The sequence below is a fragment of the Erythrolamprus reginae genome, chromosome 3, assembly GCF_031021105.1.
Source record: "Erythrolamprus reginae isolate rEryReg1 chromosome 3, rEryReg1.hap1, whole genome shotgun sequence".
Lineage (NCBI taxonomy): Eukaryota > Metazoa > Chordata > Lepidosauria > Squamata > Dipsadidae > Erythrolamprus > Erythrolamprus reginae.
Window position 1 is genome coordinate 61,279,816 of NC_091952.1, and position 19,584 is coordinate 61,299,399.

General features: G+C 38.1%; 1 protein-coding gene across 2 annotated transcripts in view; it reads right to left on the reverse strand.

Annotated features, from left to right (window-relative positions):
- PLXNA2 (plexin A2) overlaps positions 1 to 19,584 on the reverse strand; it is a 545,151-nt gene that overhangs the window by 28,006 nt on the left and 497,561 nt on the right. For both annotated transcript variants that reach the window (XM_070745594.1, XM_070745595.1), the window contains 4 exons: positions 7,584 to 7,650; positions 6,639 to 6,785; positions 5,223 to 5,382; positions 4,171 to 4,274 (listed from right to left, as the gene is read on the reverse strand). In XM_070745594.1, coding sequence (XP_070601695.1) covers positions 4,171 to 4,274; positions 5,223 to 5,382; positions 6,639 to 6,785; positions 7,584 to 7,650 — 478 coding nt within the window. The remainder of the gene's footprint in view (positions 1 to 4,170; positions 4,275 to 5,222; positions 5,383 to 6,638; positions 6,786 to 7,583; positions 7,651 to 19,584) is intronic.

Consider the following 19,584-nt stretch of genomic DNA (forward strand, 5'->3'; position numbering starts at 1 on the left):
AGTTTATTGATAAACTCCCCTTATTACAGGAAGGGTTAAATCTACTTTCTTAGCTTTATGTATTATTTGCTTCACCCTAATCAGTGCCTGCGATTGAAAATTTATTACATTCTTCTGCCATACAATTCTTGCCTTCCCAATGTTATTTCCACGTATAAAAACACTGAATCCTTGGCAAACTGAATTTATAAAACAGTGAATTTCTAGGATTGCAAAGATGACTAGGAATCGAGTAAGAATCTGACTCAATTATTTGTTGACTGAGTATAAATTAACTTGATGTGACATCAAGAATTTATCATATATCCAGTGATGAGCTACAAAATTTTTTACTATCACACTGTGGCCGTGGCTTATGCATTTTGTTTCAACATCTTTCAATGCAAATTGGGTGCTCTGGGGTGGAGCTCCAAATTTTGCTACCGGAACTGCATTCCTGACAGTTCCCGTAGGAGCCCTTCACTGCATATATCCCTCACATATCCTTGTAATGGTCACACAAAAATGCTAAGAAGGAAAAATATAGGAAAGATGCTTAAATCTTAAGTGGAGGTTAAATCTTATCTAACTTGGTTGGATATACTGTTAACAAAGGTGGTTAAAGATTGCACTGGATTTTCATGGGTTTTTTAAACAACAGTTATTTACTTCTTTGTATTTATGATAAAATTGACGATGCATAAGAAGAATTCAGCAATCATTCACTATTCAATGAAACAGATTTGGCAATGTTGATTTTAAAAATGTATAATTGTATGTCATGCTCTTGCCTGGCTTTCCCTATTATTTATTTAAAATTGGCATGGCTATTACTTAACTGCTGATAATATGTGTTTCTATTTAAAGAGAGATGTTTACACCTTACTTGCTAACCTTGAAAATACAACTTACATGCCACATAGTACTTAGGTGAAAGCCAAGGAATATTTTAGTTGGGACAAATTTAACTTCATGACTGCTTTAGATTTTTTTAAAAAAAATTCTAATTTTTGTTCTAGATGCAGACAAAGTTCTTTGTAGGACAGGAAAATTGTGAGTTCCTCCCGGCTTGGACTGATTCGCCCGAACTGATAGCAATCCGCTGGTGATGTCATGATGATGTCACAGAACTGGTTCGATCGGTGCCAGTCTATGGGTGCCATTATCTTTAAAAACTTTTTTTTTCTTCCGAGCATGTCCAGAAGCCGGGTTTTCAGCACTGTGTATGTGGTTGCCATCTTGTTTTTGGCTTTTTTTCTTTTTTCTAATTTTTTTTAAAAAAATTCTTCGGAGAATGTGTGGAAGTCGAGTTTTCGGAACTGTGCATGTGGTTGCTATCTTGAGAAAGTGAACCAGCAGCAAGATAAGTTAGAACTTACCCTTGCCCATGTGAAAAAAGACTATATTCAGGATCTGTGAAAAGGTCCAAATCAGAGAAAGTCTACAGGTAGAGAAGTCTATATCTCAATAGGTGGGCCAGACCAGGATATCAACACCAGAGGAAAGCTGAAACTACTTTAATGAAACTGCCTTTAACAACAGAATCTTAAAAAACTGATTTTGCTATACCCCCTCCACCATCTTATGATGAGAGAACTAGGAAAACATCTGCTTGAGATATTTCCAAACTTTATACAGATGCTAGGGGCTCAAAAATAATGTTTAGACCTCCCTTTGTCCAGTTAACATATCTAATGTATCTCTATCAAGGTCATCTTTCTTACTCTGTACACTAACCTACAATCATTGTGCTTGGGATCAAAAGCAAACATTTTCAGAAGGAGGGTCAAGAGGACAATTTTATTTTTTGATAATGCTATGATTTTTTTCATGCTGGATCATGTAAAGGTCAAGGGGAGATTGTGCTGTAGTTTAAAGGTGGCCAAATAACATTTCAGATGTTCAAATCCAATTACCGTAGTTTATCTGGAAATTGAAATGTATTTGCTTTCATCCATGTGAGTGGTTTCTTTTCTATACTAGATGGATATCTTCATTGAATAAGAGCTAAATTGAATATATATATATAATCTGATCTGGATCCCATGCACAGTTATGAGATCAACTAATATTTCATAAAGGACCAAATTGGAACTAAATTGTTCCACTTAGAGGATGCTGTAAAATGTCCAGAAGAATCAATAGATACACAGTATTTAGATCCAAGCAGAACTAATAATTTGGTTATGGTTTCCTATATAATAAGACTTGACAAAAATCATATATCCTCTTTATATTGAATTCTAAACATGTGGTTGAGCAACAATCAATTTCCCACTAATTTTTATCTTTAAAAAAATAATAAATAGGAGACTAAATGAATAAAAATAATAGAATAATTAGGATTTGTGGTATGGGGCCATATCTACTCTTTGGAATATTGTTCATCATGATGATTACAGATGTTCTCCAGACCTGAGCAAGCAGATAGGACTGGCTAATATCGATACTTAGAATTGGCAACCTATCATCACTAACACCTTTTGATGCCATAGTTTTTATTTATTGATTTATTGATTTTGTCCAATACACAATGGGGGTTTTAGTGGGTATACACATAGTAAAATACATGATGAAGGTTATACAGGATATACTCATAGTAAAATATATCTAAGAAAGAATAGAAGAGAAGATATAGAAATAGAACATATCAATGAAAAAATAGAAGAAGAGATATAGGAATAGAAGAAAGGTATAGAAGATATAGGAGAGCAATAGGACAGGGGACTGAAGGCACTCTAGTGCACTTGTACTCGCCTCTTACTTGTTTAATCAGAAAGTAGAATTTGTATGCTATGTTGCATATTGGACTACAACCAAAATGAAAGATGAGAGTCACAAAATTTCACAATATGGTGATAATGTCATATAAAACTAGCAACTCTTCCTAAACATAGCTTTCTAGGTGGCTTTGTAGAAAATCATTGGCACATGCACATATTTGATAGCCTGAGATGTGTATTTTGATTGTTGCTTTTTCTTATGGAGCTACCCACCTCAAGGAAAAGAATATTCCATAAAGCAGTCATTAGGGCAAGGAAGGCTTGTCAATTGTAGTTCCCTAGTAGTCCCATCAAATCTTCTCTGTCAGATTTGATGGGACAGGCAGATCTAATTAGGGAGCGGTCCCTCAGATAATCCAGTCCCATGCCATGTGGGAGATGACTTGAACATGTCTGGCTATAAGAGCCCCTGATTTAGCCACAAGCCCAACTGATACACTCTTCAAAGTTATTCAAGGGCCCTTCTAGATATTATTGCAGCAACCATGATGGTTGTGAATATAGGAGGACTACCAGATTGCACATAGAATCTATTTGGGGCAGTACATAGCTCTACCCAGCACCAAAGATGGTGCTAGTCCTAGAACTGATATCCCCAAACTCAAAGCAATTCAGTCTTGCCAGGGTTCTGCTAAAACCTGAGATTCCCCATCCAGAACTACATATCCTCCAGGCACTGGGTAAGACAATATTGCTTAATTTTGTCATAGGCATAGATTTTTTTTAATGCATTCTGATGACCTGATCAATATACTGATCACCCCATTGCAATAATGAAGTCACCCACTGGACTCATATAGATGCCAAATAGAAGAGTACTGAATTCTCAGCAGGTTGCAGAGATCACATCATAAGGACTTTAGCCATTTCCCCAGGCCCAGCAAGATCAATCCAGTCCTAGATTACTGGGCAAGATTCTTTCTGGGCCTCTCTATCAGATCTGCAACTAGGCTGTATCCAGTTCCAAGAACAAATATACTGAACAAATTCTTCCACATGCCCATGCAAGACATTCTCTGAGATGAAAGTCAGTGTCTACGAAGGTCCACTGACAGGATACTGGTGTTGAGATCAGATAAATGAAATGCAAATGTGGTATAAAACATCAGTATTGTGTTACACGCTCACTGCCTTTTTAGCCTATCTGCATATACTGTCTGTCTTAGACACACAGCTGGCATTTTTAATTTACTCAATTTACAGGTCTGCTTGTTTCAGTGAGATGTGCATCAGGATGGTTTTCCTTTTTAATATGTGAACATGCTGAACCATTCCGATTTATCATCTAAATATGCCTCTCACTGCCTGTCTTATTAGAAAAGATGCTAAGAAATTAGGTTTCATGTATTCTCTTCCCCTTTTGTCCACTCAACTGATTTCTCTGGCACGCTAGGTTTTGTTTGCCTACCTGATAATGAATCAATGTGTTTAATCGCTTCCAGTCGCCCTCAATCTTGGTTGTGATGTCTTCATCCTGAAGTACCACACGTGCTATTCGGCCTTGGCGCCATTCTAAAGAAAGAGTAACAACAGACTCGCCAATCAAATCAGAAGCCTAGAAATCTCATGGTGGGAATGAAAAACTCAAAATGCTTATCTTTCATTAATAAACAAATAAAATAAATAAGAAATGACACTCAACAGCTGTTTACTCCTTCACAAATTCAGTTGATCTTTGCTGGTTTTAACAGATGGGACTGAGAAGGCTGACCCCAATATTTCAGAGCGCATTGCAGACAATCTGTTGTATTCTCCCATCTATACTAAAAACCTTCCGAGAGATCTTAGAGAATTAGGCAGCATCAGAGGAGTCAAATGCATATACATTAATTACATTGTTTACAGCTGACTCTACTCTTGTTATACTGTACATTAAACACATAATTAAAATCCTGTATTATGGGCATGGGATGGAAAACATTTACCTCTGAACTTTTCAATTACAAAATAAATAAATTTTACCATTTATTCCCCCAACCAAATAAAAACCCTTATTTTTCTCTCTCTATATATAAAATGAGATGGGTCAGATGACAAAGCTGGGGATTAACCCTTTCCAATTGCTTCCAATCCACACTAAGACCTTATAGGTTTAATTTAGAATAATATGAGGATCGGCTGTACCCTATGCAATTATCCTCTTATGTAGCTTAAATCTGAATAAATCCAAAATTGATATATTTTGTGAATAGTGAAGGAAAAAGAAACAAAGACCACCGTCACAGTAAACAATATGTATATCTACACTGGACCATCTTTCAGCAAACCCCAATAAGGATGGCTACACTTCTTGTCCTTTAGAAAGTACTTTTCCTATATATAAAATAGTATAAATACATGTAGTAATATTGTAACAAAATTCATAGTCGTTCTTGTTCTGCTACAGTTCTATATACAAGTGATTTCTTATGATTTCTCATATATTTCTCTCTGCTATCACAAAAGCAAAGAGATTCTTACCCAAGTCCATGTCAACAGCTCGAGGCCTTTGGGAATATGGAACATTTTTATATACTGCATCAAGAATCTTCTCCTTGACTTGTGTGATGGTATCACAGTTAAGCACTTTCACAGGAATCTCAGGACTATTTTCATTGTCAGGATTCACACAGTTCAAGATCTAAAAAAGCAAAACAATTAAAATGGGAAACTAAACTTGGAAAAGTTAGGGAGAAACCATCACCATTTAATCATAGTTATGATTAGAAATAAGCTGGAAATATTTTACTGTATATAGCTCCAACAAGAAAGAGTGTTACATTAGTGCTACTTAGATTGGGAAAATAATTGCTTATGTCACAATAATTGCTTATGGTATGGAAATAGGAGGATATAAACTTCATTGAAGTTGTGAAATGCTGTATACACAGAAATAGACTGCCACTGGGTTGCCTGTATATTAAATAAGAATAAAATTTGCTTATATGAAGTGAAATACACAATACAGTGATACCTTGTCTTACAAACTTAATTGGTTCCGGGACGAGGTTCTTAAGGTGAAAAGTTTGTAAGATGAAACAATGTTTCCCATAGGAATCAATGGAAAAGTGATTAATGCGTGCAAGCCCAAAATTCACCCCTTTTGCCAGCCGAAGCGCCCATTTTTGCACTAATGGAAAAGTGATTAATGCGTGCAAGCCCAAAATTCACCCCTTTTGCCAGCCGAAGCGCCCATTTTTGCACTAATGGGATTCCCACGAGACTCCCCTCCCTGGGAAACCCCACCTCCGGACTTCTGTTGCCAGCGAAGCACTCGTTTTTGCGATGCTGGGATCACAAAAACACGGAAGTCCGGAGGTGGGGTTTCCCATGGAGGGAAGCCTCAGGGGAATCCCAGCAGCGCAAAAACAGATGCTTTGCTGGCAACGGAAGTCCGGAGGTGGGGTATCCCAGTGGTGGCAGTGGGTATGTAAGGTGAAAATAGTTTGTAAGAAGAGGCAAAAAAATCTTAAACCCCTGGTTTGTATCTCGAAAAGTTTGTATGACGAGGGGTTTGTAAGATGTATTTTGGGAAGCTAATTTCATATTTTCAGTAATACATAGAAACAGCAAATAAAATTATGAAAATACCTTGACAATTAGGAATGTTGAGTCTCACTATTGAAATTAAGGGGCATTAAAGTATAAGAATTGGTTTTACTTATGGATATCCTCAGTAAAACTTTCCCTTCATCACTTGTTCTAAGGAAGTCTCTTCTGATTTTTTTCAATTGCCATATATATTTCCTCACAAGAAAGCTCCACTATCAGAGAATTTTGGAGGCATCATGTAGATTCTTGGCTTACCACATATCAGGGAATCAACCCTTGCTATATTTCACATGATGAGCAGCAGGTGCTGCTAGCATAAGCTGTTTAGAGAAGACACCAACTCACTAGTGTTTTGTACTCGATCTGCTGCCTGATCAGCTTGTCCTCACTGAGGGAATAACGTGCTTCCCCTGTAATAGCATCAATTGGGCCTTTCTCCATCTGTTGCTTGATGGCACAATACAACATAAAGAGTGGCTCTCCCGCACATTCCTGGTTGGTAAGAAAGAAAAGAGAATTTACAAAGGAACAATTTATTCAAGAAAAGCCAAATGTTAACATTGTTATACTTTAGGGTTTTTTAATCAAGCCACTTAGACAATTCGCTTTTTTGTTAGTCCAAATACAATATTGTTTAGAAATAATATGCTATTTATTTTGATAGCATTTATTTTTATTTATTTATTTATTTATTTAGTCCAACACATAATACACATTGAAGAGAATAGATATGTAGTAATATAACTAAAGAAACGAATAGAAGAAAAGATATAAAAGTATAGGTGGACAAATTTGAAAGGAAGAAAAGATAAATGAGATAAGGGGAGACAATTGAACAGGGGACGGAAGGCATTCTTCTAGACCTGGATCCCCCCCCCTCATAACTTTTCTCGTCGCCCCCCCCCCCCGCCTGCAGTTTTATGCGGTGGGGATACACATTTACCAAAAAGGAGAAAGGAAGAGAAAGGAAGGATGGGTTTTTTAAAAAAAAAATCCTATTGCTTATTCTATTCCTCATTTATGAGATAGTATTATGCAACTAAATCTGTGTTTTTGTTCAGTTCATTGAGCAAGTGGTTGAGAAATAGCAAGTCAAATACACTGTTAATAGTATATTTAATGTATTAACATCAGTAGTAAGTAAAAATGAACTATGTATTACTTTGCATATTATTTCCAGTCTCTGGATTGGATTTCCATCATCCCCTTCAAAAATTCAATATAATCAACAAAACACAAAAAATATGGAACAAAGAAAATGGAATCAAGAGTTAAGTCCTGGGTCCTTACCTTTAGGAATTTGTGGAGCAAGAAAGCAAACCAGTTAGTCAACATCTTCTCAGCTACAGACTCCGTCCTGAAAGAAAATTAGAAATTGCTTTGTATATATCTATAACTGAAAAAAACAGTTTATTCCCTGTTGAGTAGCCTCTTTACTACTCATTGTGGGAGAGGGTTATGAAAATATGAATGTGATTGTCAAGAATGGGTTCTGATAGAATTAGCTTAACTAATTTCTGGGATTTTTACCTTCTCAGAATTTTTTTTGCTCTTGAAAGATTGTGGTATATGTAGTCCTTGACTTACAACAATTGAGTCCAACATTTCCGTTGCTAAAAAAAGACATTGAAGTGAATTTTGTCCTACTTTATGACTTTTCTTGTCATAGTTGTTAAGTGAATCACTGTAGTTGTTCAATTAATAACAGGGTTATTAAGTAAATCTGGCTTATTCGTTGACTTTGTTTGTTAGTAGATTGTAAAAAAAAAGTGATCACATGATTCCAATACACTGCAACTTTCATATAAAATTGAAATTTGGTAATGTGATTATGCTGCAATCTTTGTGTGAAAAACAATCGTAAGTCACTGCTGTTGCAGCTTTTTTTCAAGGACTTATAATAGTTAAGATAGATTCTATTTTTTTGAACAATTACTAAATGAATTGATGTAAGTCAAGGACTACCTGTACTTTGACTAGTAATGAGAATGCACCTTCTTTTTTCTTTCAGAATTTCTCTTTCTAATAAAACTTTTTTTTTAATGAAACAATCAAGAAAGAAAACAGCAAACATAAATGAGCTATGATAAAAAAATATTTTATAGCCATATATGCATCAAGCTACACATAACAGTGTTAGAATATTTAAACCTGTTCCATTTTACTAGTGAACATTTTTGCTTCCAAATACTGTAATCCTATTTTTTTGCATTATGGGATACCTGAGGGGATCATGATTCAGAAGAATTCCAGGTTAAGAATAGTTTTAATATTCAGACCCCCAAATCCAAATTTGAAAATTCATATGGATCTCTGCTGAAACTGATTAGGGAGCCAATGTATAAGTGATCATTGTAAGCTGCCGTGCACCTGAATATTCACATATCTCTAATTTGTGACACTTTTTTAAAGCAGCAAATGATTAGAAATACTGTCTGAGTAAGTAAGTCAATAAATGTATATCAAAATTCCTATAAACTTCTGGCTACTTTTTCATGGGAAGCTTATATATAAAACACAATTTTTATATAACTTCGGAAAAGTAAAGGCCGGACGCTTGAGGTGGGCCGACATTTGCAGTGGGGCCGGAAGTGCACGGCCACCATTGACGAAGGCAGGAAGTGAAGGGTGATCTCATGCGGGAACATGCAAAATCACCCAGCAGGCACAGCGCTCAATGCTGGGCAGGAGGGACCCAGAGGGCAGAGCGGTGAGCCCCTATATAAAAGGGTGCCCTCACTGCTCATGCCCTCTTTTTGGATCAACTTGTCGACCCTGTTGCAGGCACCTGCCCACCCTCCTTTTTTGTCTCGGTGTGAGTAGGGCTGAGTAGGAAATTTTTTGCGGCCATAACACATTTTATGTTTTGGCCATTTTTCACCTACTCCACACTGGGAGCTGGGGATAGGAGAGGTTAGGGGGATGGCTTAGCAGTTTTTGTAGATCATTAGGACTAGGTCAATTAGCTAAAATCCCTTTGGTTGCTGGGGAAGGCAGTATGGGGCAGAAAGAAGGGGCTAACAGCAACTGTGTGATCTCCTTTAGGACACCTTTCGGAAGGTGATGGGCTGCCCCTCACCAGAAGCTCTGAGCCTACCCGGCCTGAGTACTGTGGAGGGGGTGCCCTTGGGGCTCACCTGCTGCAGGCCTACAGGCAATGAGCTGGGGGTGAGCCTTCCCACATGCCTCAGGTCAAGGCCAAGGCCAAGTTCAGGTTCAAGGTCAAAGGCAATCTTCCTTTGCTCGGGCAAGGAGCTTCGCACATAGTTGCCCAGAAATGTTAGGAATGTCCGCCCCATTTGGTTTACCTCTACAAGTCCAGAAATAAATAAATAAAGTGATCATAAAACCCAGCTCTGTGATCCATGTGCTTATTTCCACGTCCGACGCAAGTGGTTGGAGTACAGTAAGCAAATGTATAGAAGTGAACTTATTGAGAATTAAGAATGGCTAAGAATAAGTCATGTGGATGGCTATTAGCCCATATTTTTATTAAACAAAGTGGGATTTGCTTGAAGCAAAGTGTGTAGAATTGTGCTCCTGCAAATCCTTCTAAAAGAAGTGCTTTACAAATCATGAGTGCAGAAATGAAGCAGCTCTCTGAATTGTGGAAGCAGATGCATCTCCTTCCTTCCTTGTGCAGCTGTCTGGAAAATATGTGTATGCGTACAGACAGCTGAGAGTAGCTTCCAAAGCAGCCGCACAAACCTGGAAAATAGCCCATCTGCATTAATAATTTGAAGTCCTTTGTTCATGCCACAGACAAGATTTGTACACTTATAAAATTGCTCTACAATTCCTACTGAAGCCAGTGGGGCAAGTTAGCCGTAACAATCTTGTGCATGTGCACTTTTAGTGGAACAATTTGTTTGCCCCATTCCATGTTTCAGTAACTGAGGAAACAGTTTTAATTACAACTCCCTTTAGCTGACATGAGACAATAGATTCTGTGATGCCATGTTTTGCATTCTCATGCCAAAGTTTAGAAATAGAAAAATTGTATGACAAGAATTATTTGGCCTTGGAACTACTTATAGCTCTATGTTGCCTTTGATATGATGCAATTCTAGGTACTGCACAGAGTTAAAAGAAACTGGATAAAGTAAAACTGTTTAAAACATTAACAAATACATAAAAAATTACTTGGCAAGAGATTGCTACACTATCATGACCTGTGAGTCTGATGATTGTGTTAAGAAAGAACCCCCGATTTCCCCTAAAACCAAGCATGGAAATAAGATGCATCCATTATATGTTTGTTTATCAGAATCAACTAGTACCTACTATTCCAGGTACTAGTCCTGAATTCTAATCTGAGTCAGCTGTCAAATTTTCGTACAAAATAGTTTTTAACAAAGGTTATAGTAGACACCTCACAAGTATTGCTTTAATGTTAAAATGCCTCTGTGCATTCCTTAAAGGAAACTTGAGAAAATATATAATGGTAATTATTAGCCCATGTCTCTTTCCTGCTTTCAAGTATTTCAGAAAATGTGATTGCCACGTGATCTGCAGAAGAAAAGAAAAAAGGAAAGAAATACTATAAAAAGAAAGGTAATTGCATAATTTAAAATGCTTGGTCCCTTCTTTGATTTTCTTTATCAATGGGGCAGTAAAGCTAATTTCAATGTGTTTGTCCTTTATGCTGCCTCACCCATCTCACATTTGCAGGCAAAAAAAATCAATGCAGATTGCTCACAACTGAATGTAACAATGCCCAGCTGACAGCCAATCAGCAGCCCCTCCAAAGGGATGTTTGGTGGAGCTATAACTCCTTACACTTGATGGAAATTATACCCTGTGTCTCAGTAAATCACTGGAATTTGTAGCTGGTGACAATCAGGGACAACAGAGTGACAATAGCTGGGGAAATTGCAGCTTTTTTCAAGAGCCACACCCAGGACTAGTTCCCCAGGCTGCATTCAATATTATCTCTAATTTAAATATAAAAGATCTTAATGTTGATTCTTAATGGTAGCTTTGCAGGCTGTCAGATTCTCCTTTAAAAGCTATCATAGCTTCTTTTTACAAAAAAGATTTTAAATGAGATATCAGGGGGGGGGGGAAAGTAGAACTTGAGTACAGAATAAGCTAGGATAATGCCAGTAAACCTGGTGGGAGATGGATGAACTTGTGAAGTGTCTCTGTTATTCACACCCTCTCTAATTTATTGTTTGTTTTGGGTTCTTTAAAAAATTTAAAAATGTTTTTATAATTAACTGGCAAATGATTTGTTTTGTCTTTATTGTTTCAGCTTATTGTATGCCACTCAGAATCACTTTTAGTGAATGGGCAGTTGTGTAAATTGGTTAAAAAAAAAGCTGAACCACTGAGCAGGTTATTTAGAGCTGTCATGGATTATTTAGATGCTAAGTGTTCTGCCATTTTCTCCAGGAGAACATGTTATGCCATAACAACTTGTAATGGCTTCAGTATACCTAAACATCAGGCTACCTGTTATATGAAAAGTATTTTGAAGATATGTTCTTTGACAATGGTAAGTTGGACATCTGCACACCATTATAGGGAGTCTGTGTGTATATATCATATTCTATTTGCAGGCACATTTCTTTGTAATGTTAAGGGTAAGGGTTGACCCACAGTTGGGTCAATTGTATTGGTCAGTATACAATTGAAGCCCACTTTTATTTCTGTTACCTTCCCATCAAAGTGGTAGCTATTTATTTATTTACATTTGCATATTTTGAACTATACTCTGTCATGTCATGTTGTCCACGTGATTGCAGAAATGTTTTCAGACACAACTGGCTCAATGGCCTTGACATGGAGAAGAGAACCATCCCCCCAAGGTCGTCAAAGACTAATGGAGTAAAATGTGCAGGGATTCCTTTCCACAAATGATTGTATGACTGTAACTTTGTTGCTTGTCAATTTATATTGACTGGTTCGTAATATGATTGGATTGCTTATTTGTATCCAGACTATCATTAAGTGTTGCACCTTATTATTTTTGATGAACTTTTCTTTCGTATACTGAGAGCATATATAAGACAAATTCCTTGTGTGTCCAATTACACTTAGCCAATAAAATTCTGTTCTGTTCTGTTCTATTCTATTCTCCTATATATTTGCAGGGATATGACTGCACTGCTATACATATACAGTACTTTCACTGACACACATGGAAAGTATCATAAGAACATAAGAAGAGCCATGCTGAATGCCAAAGCCCATTGAATCCAGCATTCTGTGTCACACAGTGCCACACCAATTGTACATGGGGATCTTGAGCAGAAAGAGAAGGCAAAACCCTCCCTTTCCCTTGACTCCCAACAAATGGTACCCAAGGGAATCCTGCCTGCCTCAACCAACATAGGGGCGGCACCTGGACATTTGTTTCAACAACCACCGATACATTTGGCATCCATGAATCTGTCTAATCCTGCCTTGAAGCTATTCAGGCTGACCGCTGTCATGACCTCTTCTGGAAGTGAATTCTATAAATCAATCACCCTCTGGGTGAAGAAATATTTCCCGTTATATGTCCTCACTTTCTTACCTATGAGCTTTAGGGAATGCCGCCTCGTCTTAATACTGTCTGATAGAGAAATTTTTTCCCCTCTATCCACCTTTTCTATCCCATGCATGATTTTATACACTTCGATAAAGTCACCTCTTAAATACTATTTTTCAAGGCTGAAGAGACCAAGGCATTGCAACCTGGTTTCATAAGGGAGGTGCTCCATTTCCTTGATCATTCTTCTTCCCCTTTTTCAATCAATAAGAAAAATAAGACAATGGTGATGGGATCACTGAGCACATGTATATGTTATATGTTGTGTGTGTGTTTTATATTATAAAAATCAATAAAAATATTAATAAATAATAACAAGAAAAATAATACTTAGCAATTTGTGCATATTTTTAAGCCTAGAATTGATGTTGATCAATCTCCAGAGTACCACTCACTTATACCAACTTCTATCAATTGCACATCATCTTACTTTGATTAATTGTTTCAGCAACCCATCTTAGAAAGTATCTATTAATACTTCCCTGTCATGTCCTGGTGGGAATGCTGCTGTTCTTTCTTACATTAAAAAGGTCTTTCTGATCTGTCAGTGTTGGGTTTTTTGGAGCACCATATTGACCCTCCAATCAAAAATGCCTTTTAGTTCACAGACTCTGAAAAGATTGCTATAGATCTCCCTCTGGAAAATGTTCAATGAAATCCCAGAGTTAAACAGCAGGACACAATTCCCACATTCAGAGGCAGCCCTTTACATATTGACCACATAAAAAGGCCAAAGCAAACTCTACAGGTGAGATGACAATCCACCCTCGCCCACTCCCAGAAGCCTAATATGATATTCTTCGGCTATCCAGAGAATTGCAGTAGCACTAAATCAAGATTTAGTTTAGTGCTAGACTGAAAAACCAGTCTGCATTTTACTATTTTTTCTGATTTTGTCAGATACTACAAACCACTGCATGTTTCTTGTTCTAAAAACATGCAGTGCTACTTCTTTTAAAACCAAATCCCACTGAACCTTAAGCTTAGAGTAAAAAGAAATGGGATGTTTGGAGTGAAGACACAGTGCCAGCTAGAAATACTTGTATCTAAGCTATCAAAAATAAAATAACCTGTCCCTTTGTGGTTGTTCATTATTAACTTAGAACAAAATGTTCCATATCACAATATTTTGCATATTTGTAAAAGGAAACTCTTTAAGAGTCTGCCAATCCACAGCATTTAAACAGTTCTTTATCGGAAGCTTTCTAACTGAAATGTTTTATCTTCATGGAGTAAAACAAGCATTTAGGTTGCTTTGCTCTTTCCTATGCTTTTATCCTTTTATCACAGCTTTGTTTTATGATTAAGTGCTACTATTCATTAACCTTTCTGAGATTGCTACTATGGTTTTATCATATCTCATGCTTGCCCCTTTTCACCTCAATTGCATGTCATCAATCAAAGTTGATATTACAGAAGGAAAAATGGGAAGCTTAGTATAACAGGCTGGCTCTGTTAAAAAGTGCTATTGCTAACATGTTGTAAGCCGCCCTGAGTCTAAGGAGAAGGGCGGCATAAAAATTGAATGAATGAATGAATAAATAAATAAATATTGCTACAAGCACCACATTTCTTGAAAAAAACCCACAGGTTGTGAAATGCAACAAGCTGCAAATGGATGTGAAGGAGAACATGATTGAATGAAACCTATCTCTGTAGACAAGAAAATCTCCCACCCCACCCCAAAGAATGATTGAATATGCTCATGTCAATTGTCATCTACCCTAATTATTGAATCACTTCATATTTTGTCATAGGCAGTAAAGAACAGCCACCCACGGCCCTAGTGGAAGGCTCTGGTGGTGGCAGGGTGCGTGGGCACGAACGTGGGGGTGCATGCACGAGCCCTTTAATTTCCTGCACATGCCCAGATCGTGGCCCACTCCCGCCCAAGCCAGCGCTACGCTGCTTCTGGCAGAGCCACCCGCCTCGCTCTCGTCGCCTGCTTGCCAGAGTTTCCCAGCAGTTCCGAGCTGCTCAGCCAAGAGATGCACCTGCCGCCCTGCCTGCTTGAGCCGCCCTGCCACAGCCATAGTGGGGGTGCCCAGCTCCCACCCTGAGTGCACAAGGTGGCCGAGCCGGTGCCACACTGCTCCCAGAGGAGCCACCTGTCTCGCTCCTGTTGCCCACTTGCTAGAGTTTTCCAGTAGCTCCGAGCTGCTCAGCCAGGAGACACATCCACCTTCCTGCCTGCTTGAGCTGTCCCACCGCAGCCAGAGTGGGGGCGCCCCGCTCCTGTACTGAGCTGAACACAAGGCAGCCGTGCCTCTGCTCCTAGCAGAGCTGCCTGCCTTGTCCACATCACCCACTTGCAAGAGTCTCCCTAACAAGCTGGAAGACTGGCAAGCAGGTGATAAGGGCAAGGTGGGTAGCTCTGCTGGAAGCAGTGCGGTGCTGGCTTTGGCGCCTTGTGTGCAGCTCAGGGTGGGAGCTGGGCGCCCCCACTCTAGTTGCAGCGGGGCAGCTCAATCAGGCAGAACAGCGGGTACATCTCCTGGCCAAGCAGTTCAGAGATGTGGTCGATGTAGCAGATGGCCAGGTGCCACATGCGGAGCTTCTCATGCTGGCTGGTGTTCTGCCAATGCCTGCCGCCAGCTATGATTTCTTCCCGCTAGCAGCTCCCGGCTAGGACTGGCCACCACGGTGCATTGCAGGACCCAGTCCTGCAGTGCCCAGCCCAGCAGCAGCAGAGGCACCCCGCATCTGCCGGACTAGTGCCACACTCTCTGTGCCCACTCTCTGTCGCTGCTGGCTGTGGAAGTGACATTTGGCAGAAGCCGAATCTCGCTGCATGCGCAGTTCTATTTCCGCTGGTGGAATGGCGTTCCATGCCGTCCCGCCTATTGCCCACCCCTGGTCATAGGCCAATCCCTATAGCAATATTTAAAATATGTTTCTTACTTTCAAAATTATATTCTATAAATTCTTGCAAAGGTGACTAGAATTCAGTGGAAAACTTACACAAAGTCTAAATTGTGACAATGTAGAACTTCATCATTTGTATCATTTATCTATGCTAATAGCTGGATAAAATACTGTAGAGCCCACAACTGTATGTGTATGTGTGTGTGTGTGTGTGTGTTTATTTGATTTATAGGCTGCTCTTCTCATGGACTCAGGGCAGATGGGGCAAGTGGCCGAAAAGGTACCCATCATGTTTCTTGGTCTGTAAAGGAGATGGCTGGAGAATTATGCTATCCTAGACTTGTCAGACCTCACACTGGAATTTCATACTTTGGCCATGGTATCTTTCTGGGCTACCCAAGAAAGATTGTGATTTGGATACATCAATTTACTGTGGTTCTGTTCCTAACTGACTGAGAAATTCTAGTAGAAAGTCTTACAAAAGACTAATTGAACATTATTGGATTAAGAAACTACTAGAAGAGGTTATGTGTTGGTTCAGGATGAAGCATTAGCAATAGATTGTTGATATTCAAGTCTATGTTGGCACCCTGGGTTGATCTGAAAAGATACTGCTGATTAGCATATAGATTGCACCTTATCCTGAACCCTGGAATGATACAGACATTTTGTAAAGAATTAAAGAGAAAATCAGAATGTGACATTATTAGCATTGAATACTGAATATTGTCTGTAGTAAAGAGGATTCCTTATCAAATTCCAGCTCTTGTTGAAAATGAATGAACTTTATTATAATCATAGACCAGTGAAGGGCTACCCAAATTTTTACTACCACATTGTGGGCATGTCTTATGCAGGATGCCCTGCATTTTCTTTCAACATCTTTCAGTGCAAATTGGGTTCTCTGGGATGGAGCTCCATTTTTGCTACTCCACTGCATTCCTCCCCGTCCGGGCAGTAGCCCACCCCTATCATAGACCAAAAGAGAAATGACTGCATTGTCACTGTATTGTGTAAACTTTAACGTTCACAGCAGAGCAGGGTTTGCATATAATATAACAAAACTTTGCAATGTTTAGAAACAGAATTATCTTTACTGTCTAACCAGTAATTTAGGTAAAGTAAGTCAGAACGCTTGGGAATTTAGAAAAGAATAGTGAGATCAACTGCAAGTAAGAGTTTCTATAGAACTAGTAGCATAATAAAACATTGGTTTTGCAACATTGTGCAACAAAAATGATTTTTTTGTATTTCCATTCCATTCTTGCTATGGAAGAGCGTTAAATGAGTGAAGGATATAAACTTCTGAATGATGAAATTGTGATTTTATCCAGATAACCAGACAAATAAATTTATAAATCATGGGGACAAGCTACATAATACACTTGACCTAATATTATTTATTCTAAAATTAATTTGGTCCATTCTAAACCCACTGGGATAAGAATGTCTGGAAAGAAAATCCATAAAAATAGTCATTTGACTCAGCCAATTTTATGACATTTTTGTGGTACATTAAGGAAACACCAAGGTTGTTAACTAAAATAATGGTTTATTAAGGGTATTTTTGTCCAAAACTGGAAATAAGTGCAAAACAGCTGAAAATGTGGCCATATTGCTGAGGCCCTGATGTTTATTCACGTGAAATGGAAAGGGCTTCACTATGAGAACTTCAAATCCGGGTTGTAAGTCCCTTTTTTCAGGTCAGTCGTAATTTGAATGGTCACTGGATGATTGGGAATAAATCAGGGAACTACATGTATACAATTACTAAATGCTAAACACAGCTGTAAATAACAGCAACTAAAAGGGAAAATGCACCTTGATTAAAATAATTTGTATAGTTAAGGCCGATCTATAGCTGAGATACAAAATACCAGTAGGGATCTGAGATTTGAGATGCTTGGAAAATTATCCATTGATATTTTATTTTGACAGTGTATGAATGGAATTCCTATACTACAAGGTATTTATTTAACTTCCGACAAGCAATATTTTTATTTTCTACATGGAATTTAGAATGGTCCATGTTTTGTTCTTTTCACTTTTAGGTCTAGGACTAAACCAGTATATCTTCTCTCATTATTATTTTTTTAATTTGAATTTGCATAAGTTAAATCAATTTTCAGAAATTTCTCTGTAAAATTTAAGGAGTTGCACTTGACTTCCTGAATCTATCTACAAGTCAAAGTAAATGGCTACAAGAAAGAAAGCAGGGAATCAGAGAAGTTTAAGTATGGACACAGTCGAAGTGTCCAGAATGTAATTTCTTCCTTTTTTTAATAGTGCTTTAAAATGATATACTCACAGCAGCTGGACGAATAGCTTTTTATAGAATCATGTGTGCCTTATGAAACTACACATATTTATATACACTGAAAAATTATCTCATTTTGGCTTAGACTGTTACATAAATCCAATTAAATAGTGTTTTATTAAGTTAAACATATCCAAAGAAGTTATATGCATATCTAAAGAATCCAGGTAATGATATCAAGCCCTCCCCCACAACTTGTCACTTAACATTATGTACCGTAGGTAGAAATTAAAATAGCAATTTATGGTTTTCCATGCCGTCATTCTCTTTTTATTTCTTAAGGTTTTATAAAGTAAGTTAAAATTAAATAAAAATACATCTGAGTTATATTTCCTTGTTAAAGTTCTACCTGATACTTACTGCAGTGTAATTATGACCTGGCTAAATCTTTGGGAAGTATAGAACAGGAGTTTATCTACATTAGGCAACAAATTACTTCTAATGGAAACTACTCATTATTCTCTGGACCTATTCCTGCTCATCCAATTATTTGGCTTCTTGGCTATTCATCCTGGACCTTGCTAATAATGAACTGGATTGCAGCAAGATGAGATTGTGCAGAATGCAGCTGCGAGAGCAATCATGGGCTTCCCCAGGTATGCCCATGTCACACCAACACTCCGCAGTCTGCATTGGTTGCCGATCAATTTCCAGTCACAATTCAAAGTGTTGGTTATGACCTATAAAGGCCTTCATGGCATCGGACCAGAATATCTCCAGGACCGCTTTCTGCCGCATGAATCCCAGCGACCGATTACGTCCCACAGAGTTGGCCTTCACCAGGTCCCGTCGACTAAACAATGTCATTTGGTGGGACCCAGGGGAAGAGCCTTCTCGGTGGCGGCCCCGACTCTCTGGAACCAGCTCACCCCGGAGATTAGAACTGCCCCCACCCTCCTTGCCTTCCGTAAACTCCTTAAAACCCACCTTTGCCGCCAGGCATGGGGGAATTGAGATATCTCCCCCAGGCCTATACAATTTATGTATGGTATGTTTGTATGTATGTTTGATTAATAATGGGGTTTTTAAAATGTTTTTTAAATTATTAGATTTGTTATGACTTGTTCTATTGCTGTTGTGAGCCTCCCCGAGTCTACGGAGAGGGGCAGCATACAAATCTAAATAATAATAATAATAATAATAATAATAATAATAATAATAATAATAATAATAATAATAATAATAATAATGGGTGTTTACAAGGGTGCAGGTACCAGGCTGTGAAGATTAACAATCTGGCTCTACTGCTGGAGAATGTGAGTTCTTTTCTCAATCTGATCTTATTAGGCATTTGATTTTTGGAAGAAGAGGAATATTAAACAATTGATTTAGAAGAACTGAATTAAATCACGTAATCCGCTTACAAACAGAAAATAAATAACATTCTTGGTATAAAGCTTACATAAAAAGTCAATTGTAAAAGTGTAGAATGCAGACTCAAAAGCCATATGTCTAGAAATGACAGATGCTTCTTTTGTGTGTCAGATATACCAGAAATTTGGCAGCAGAAATTTCTTCATTTATAGTATGTCCTGAACTGCATTTTAAATGTTTTCCTTACCTAATGTGTAAAC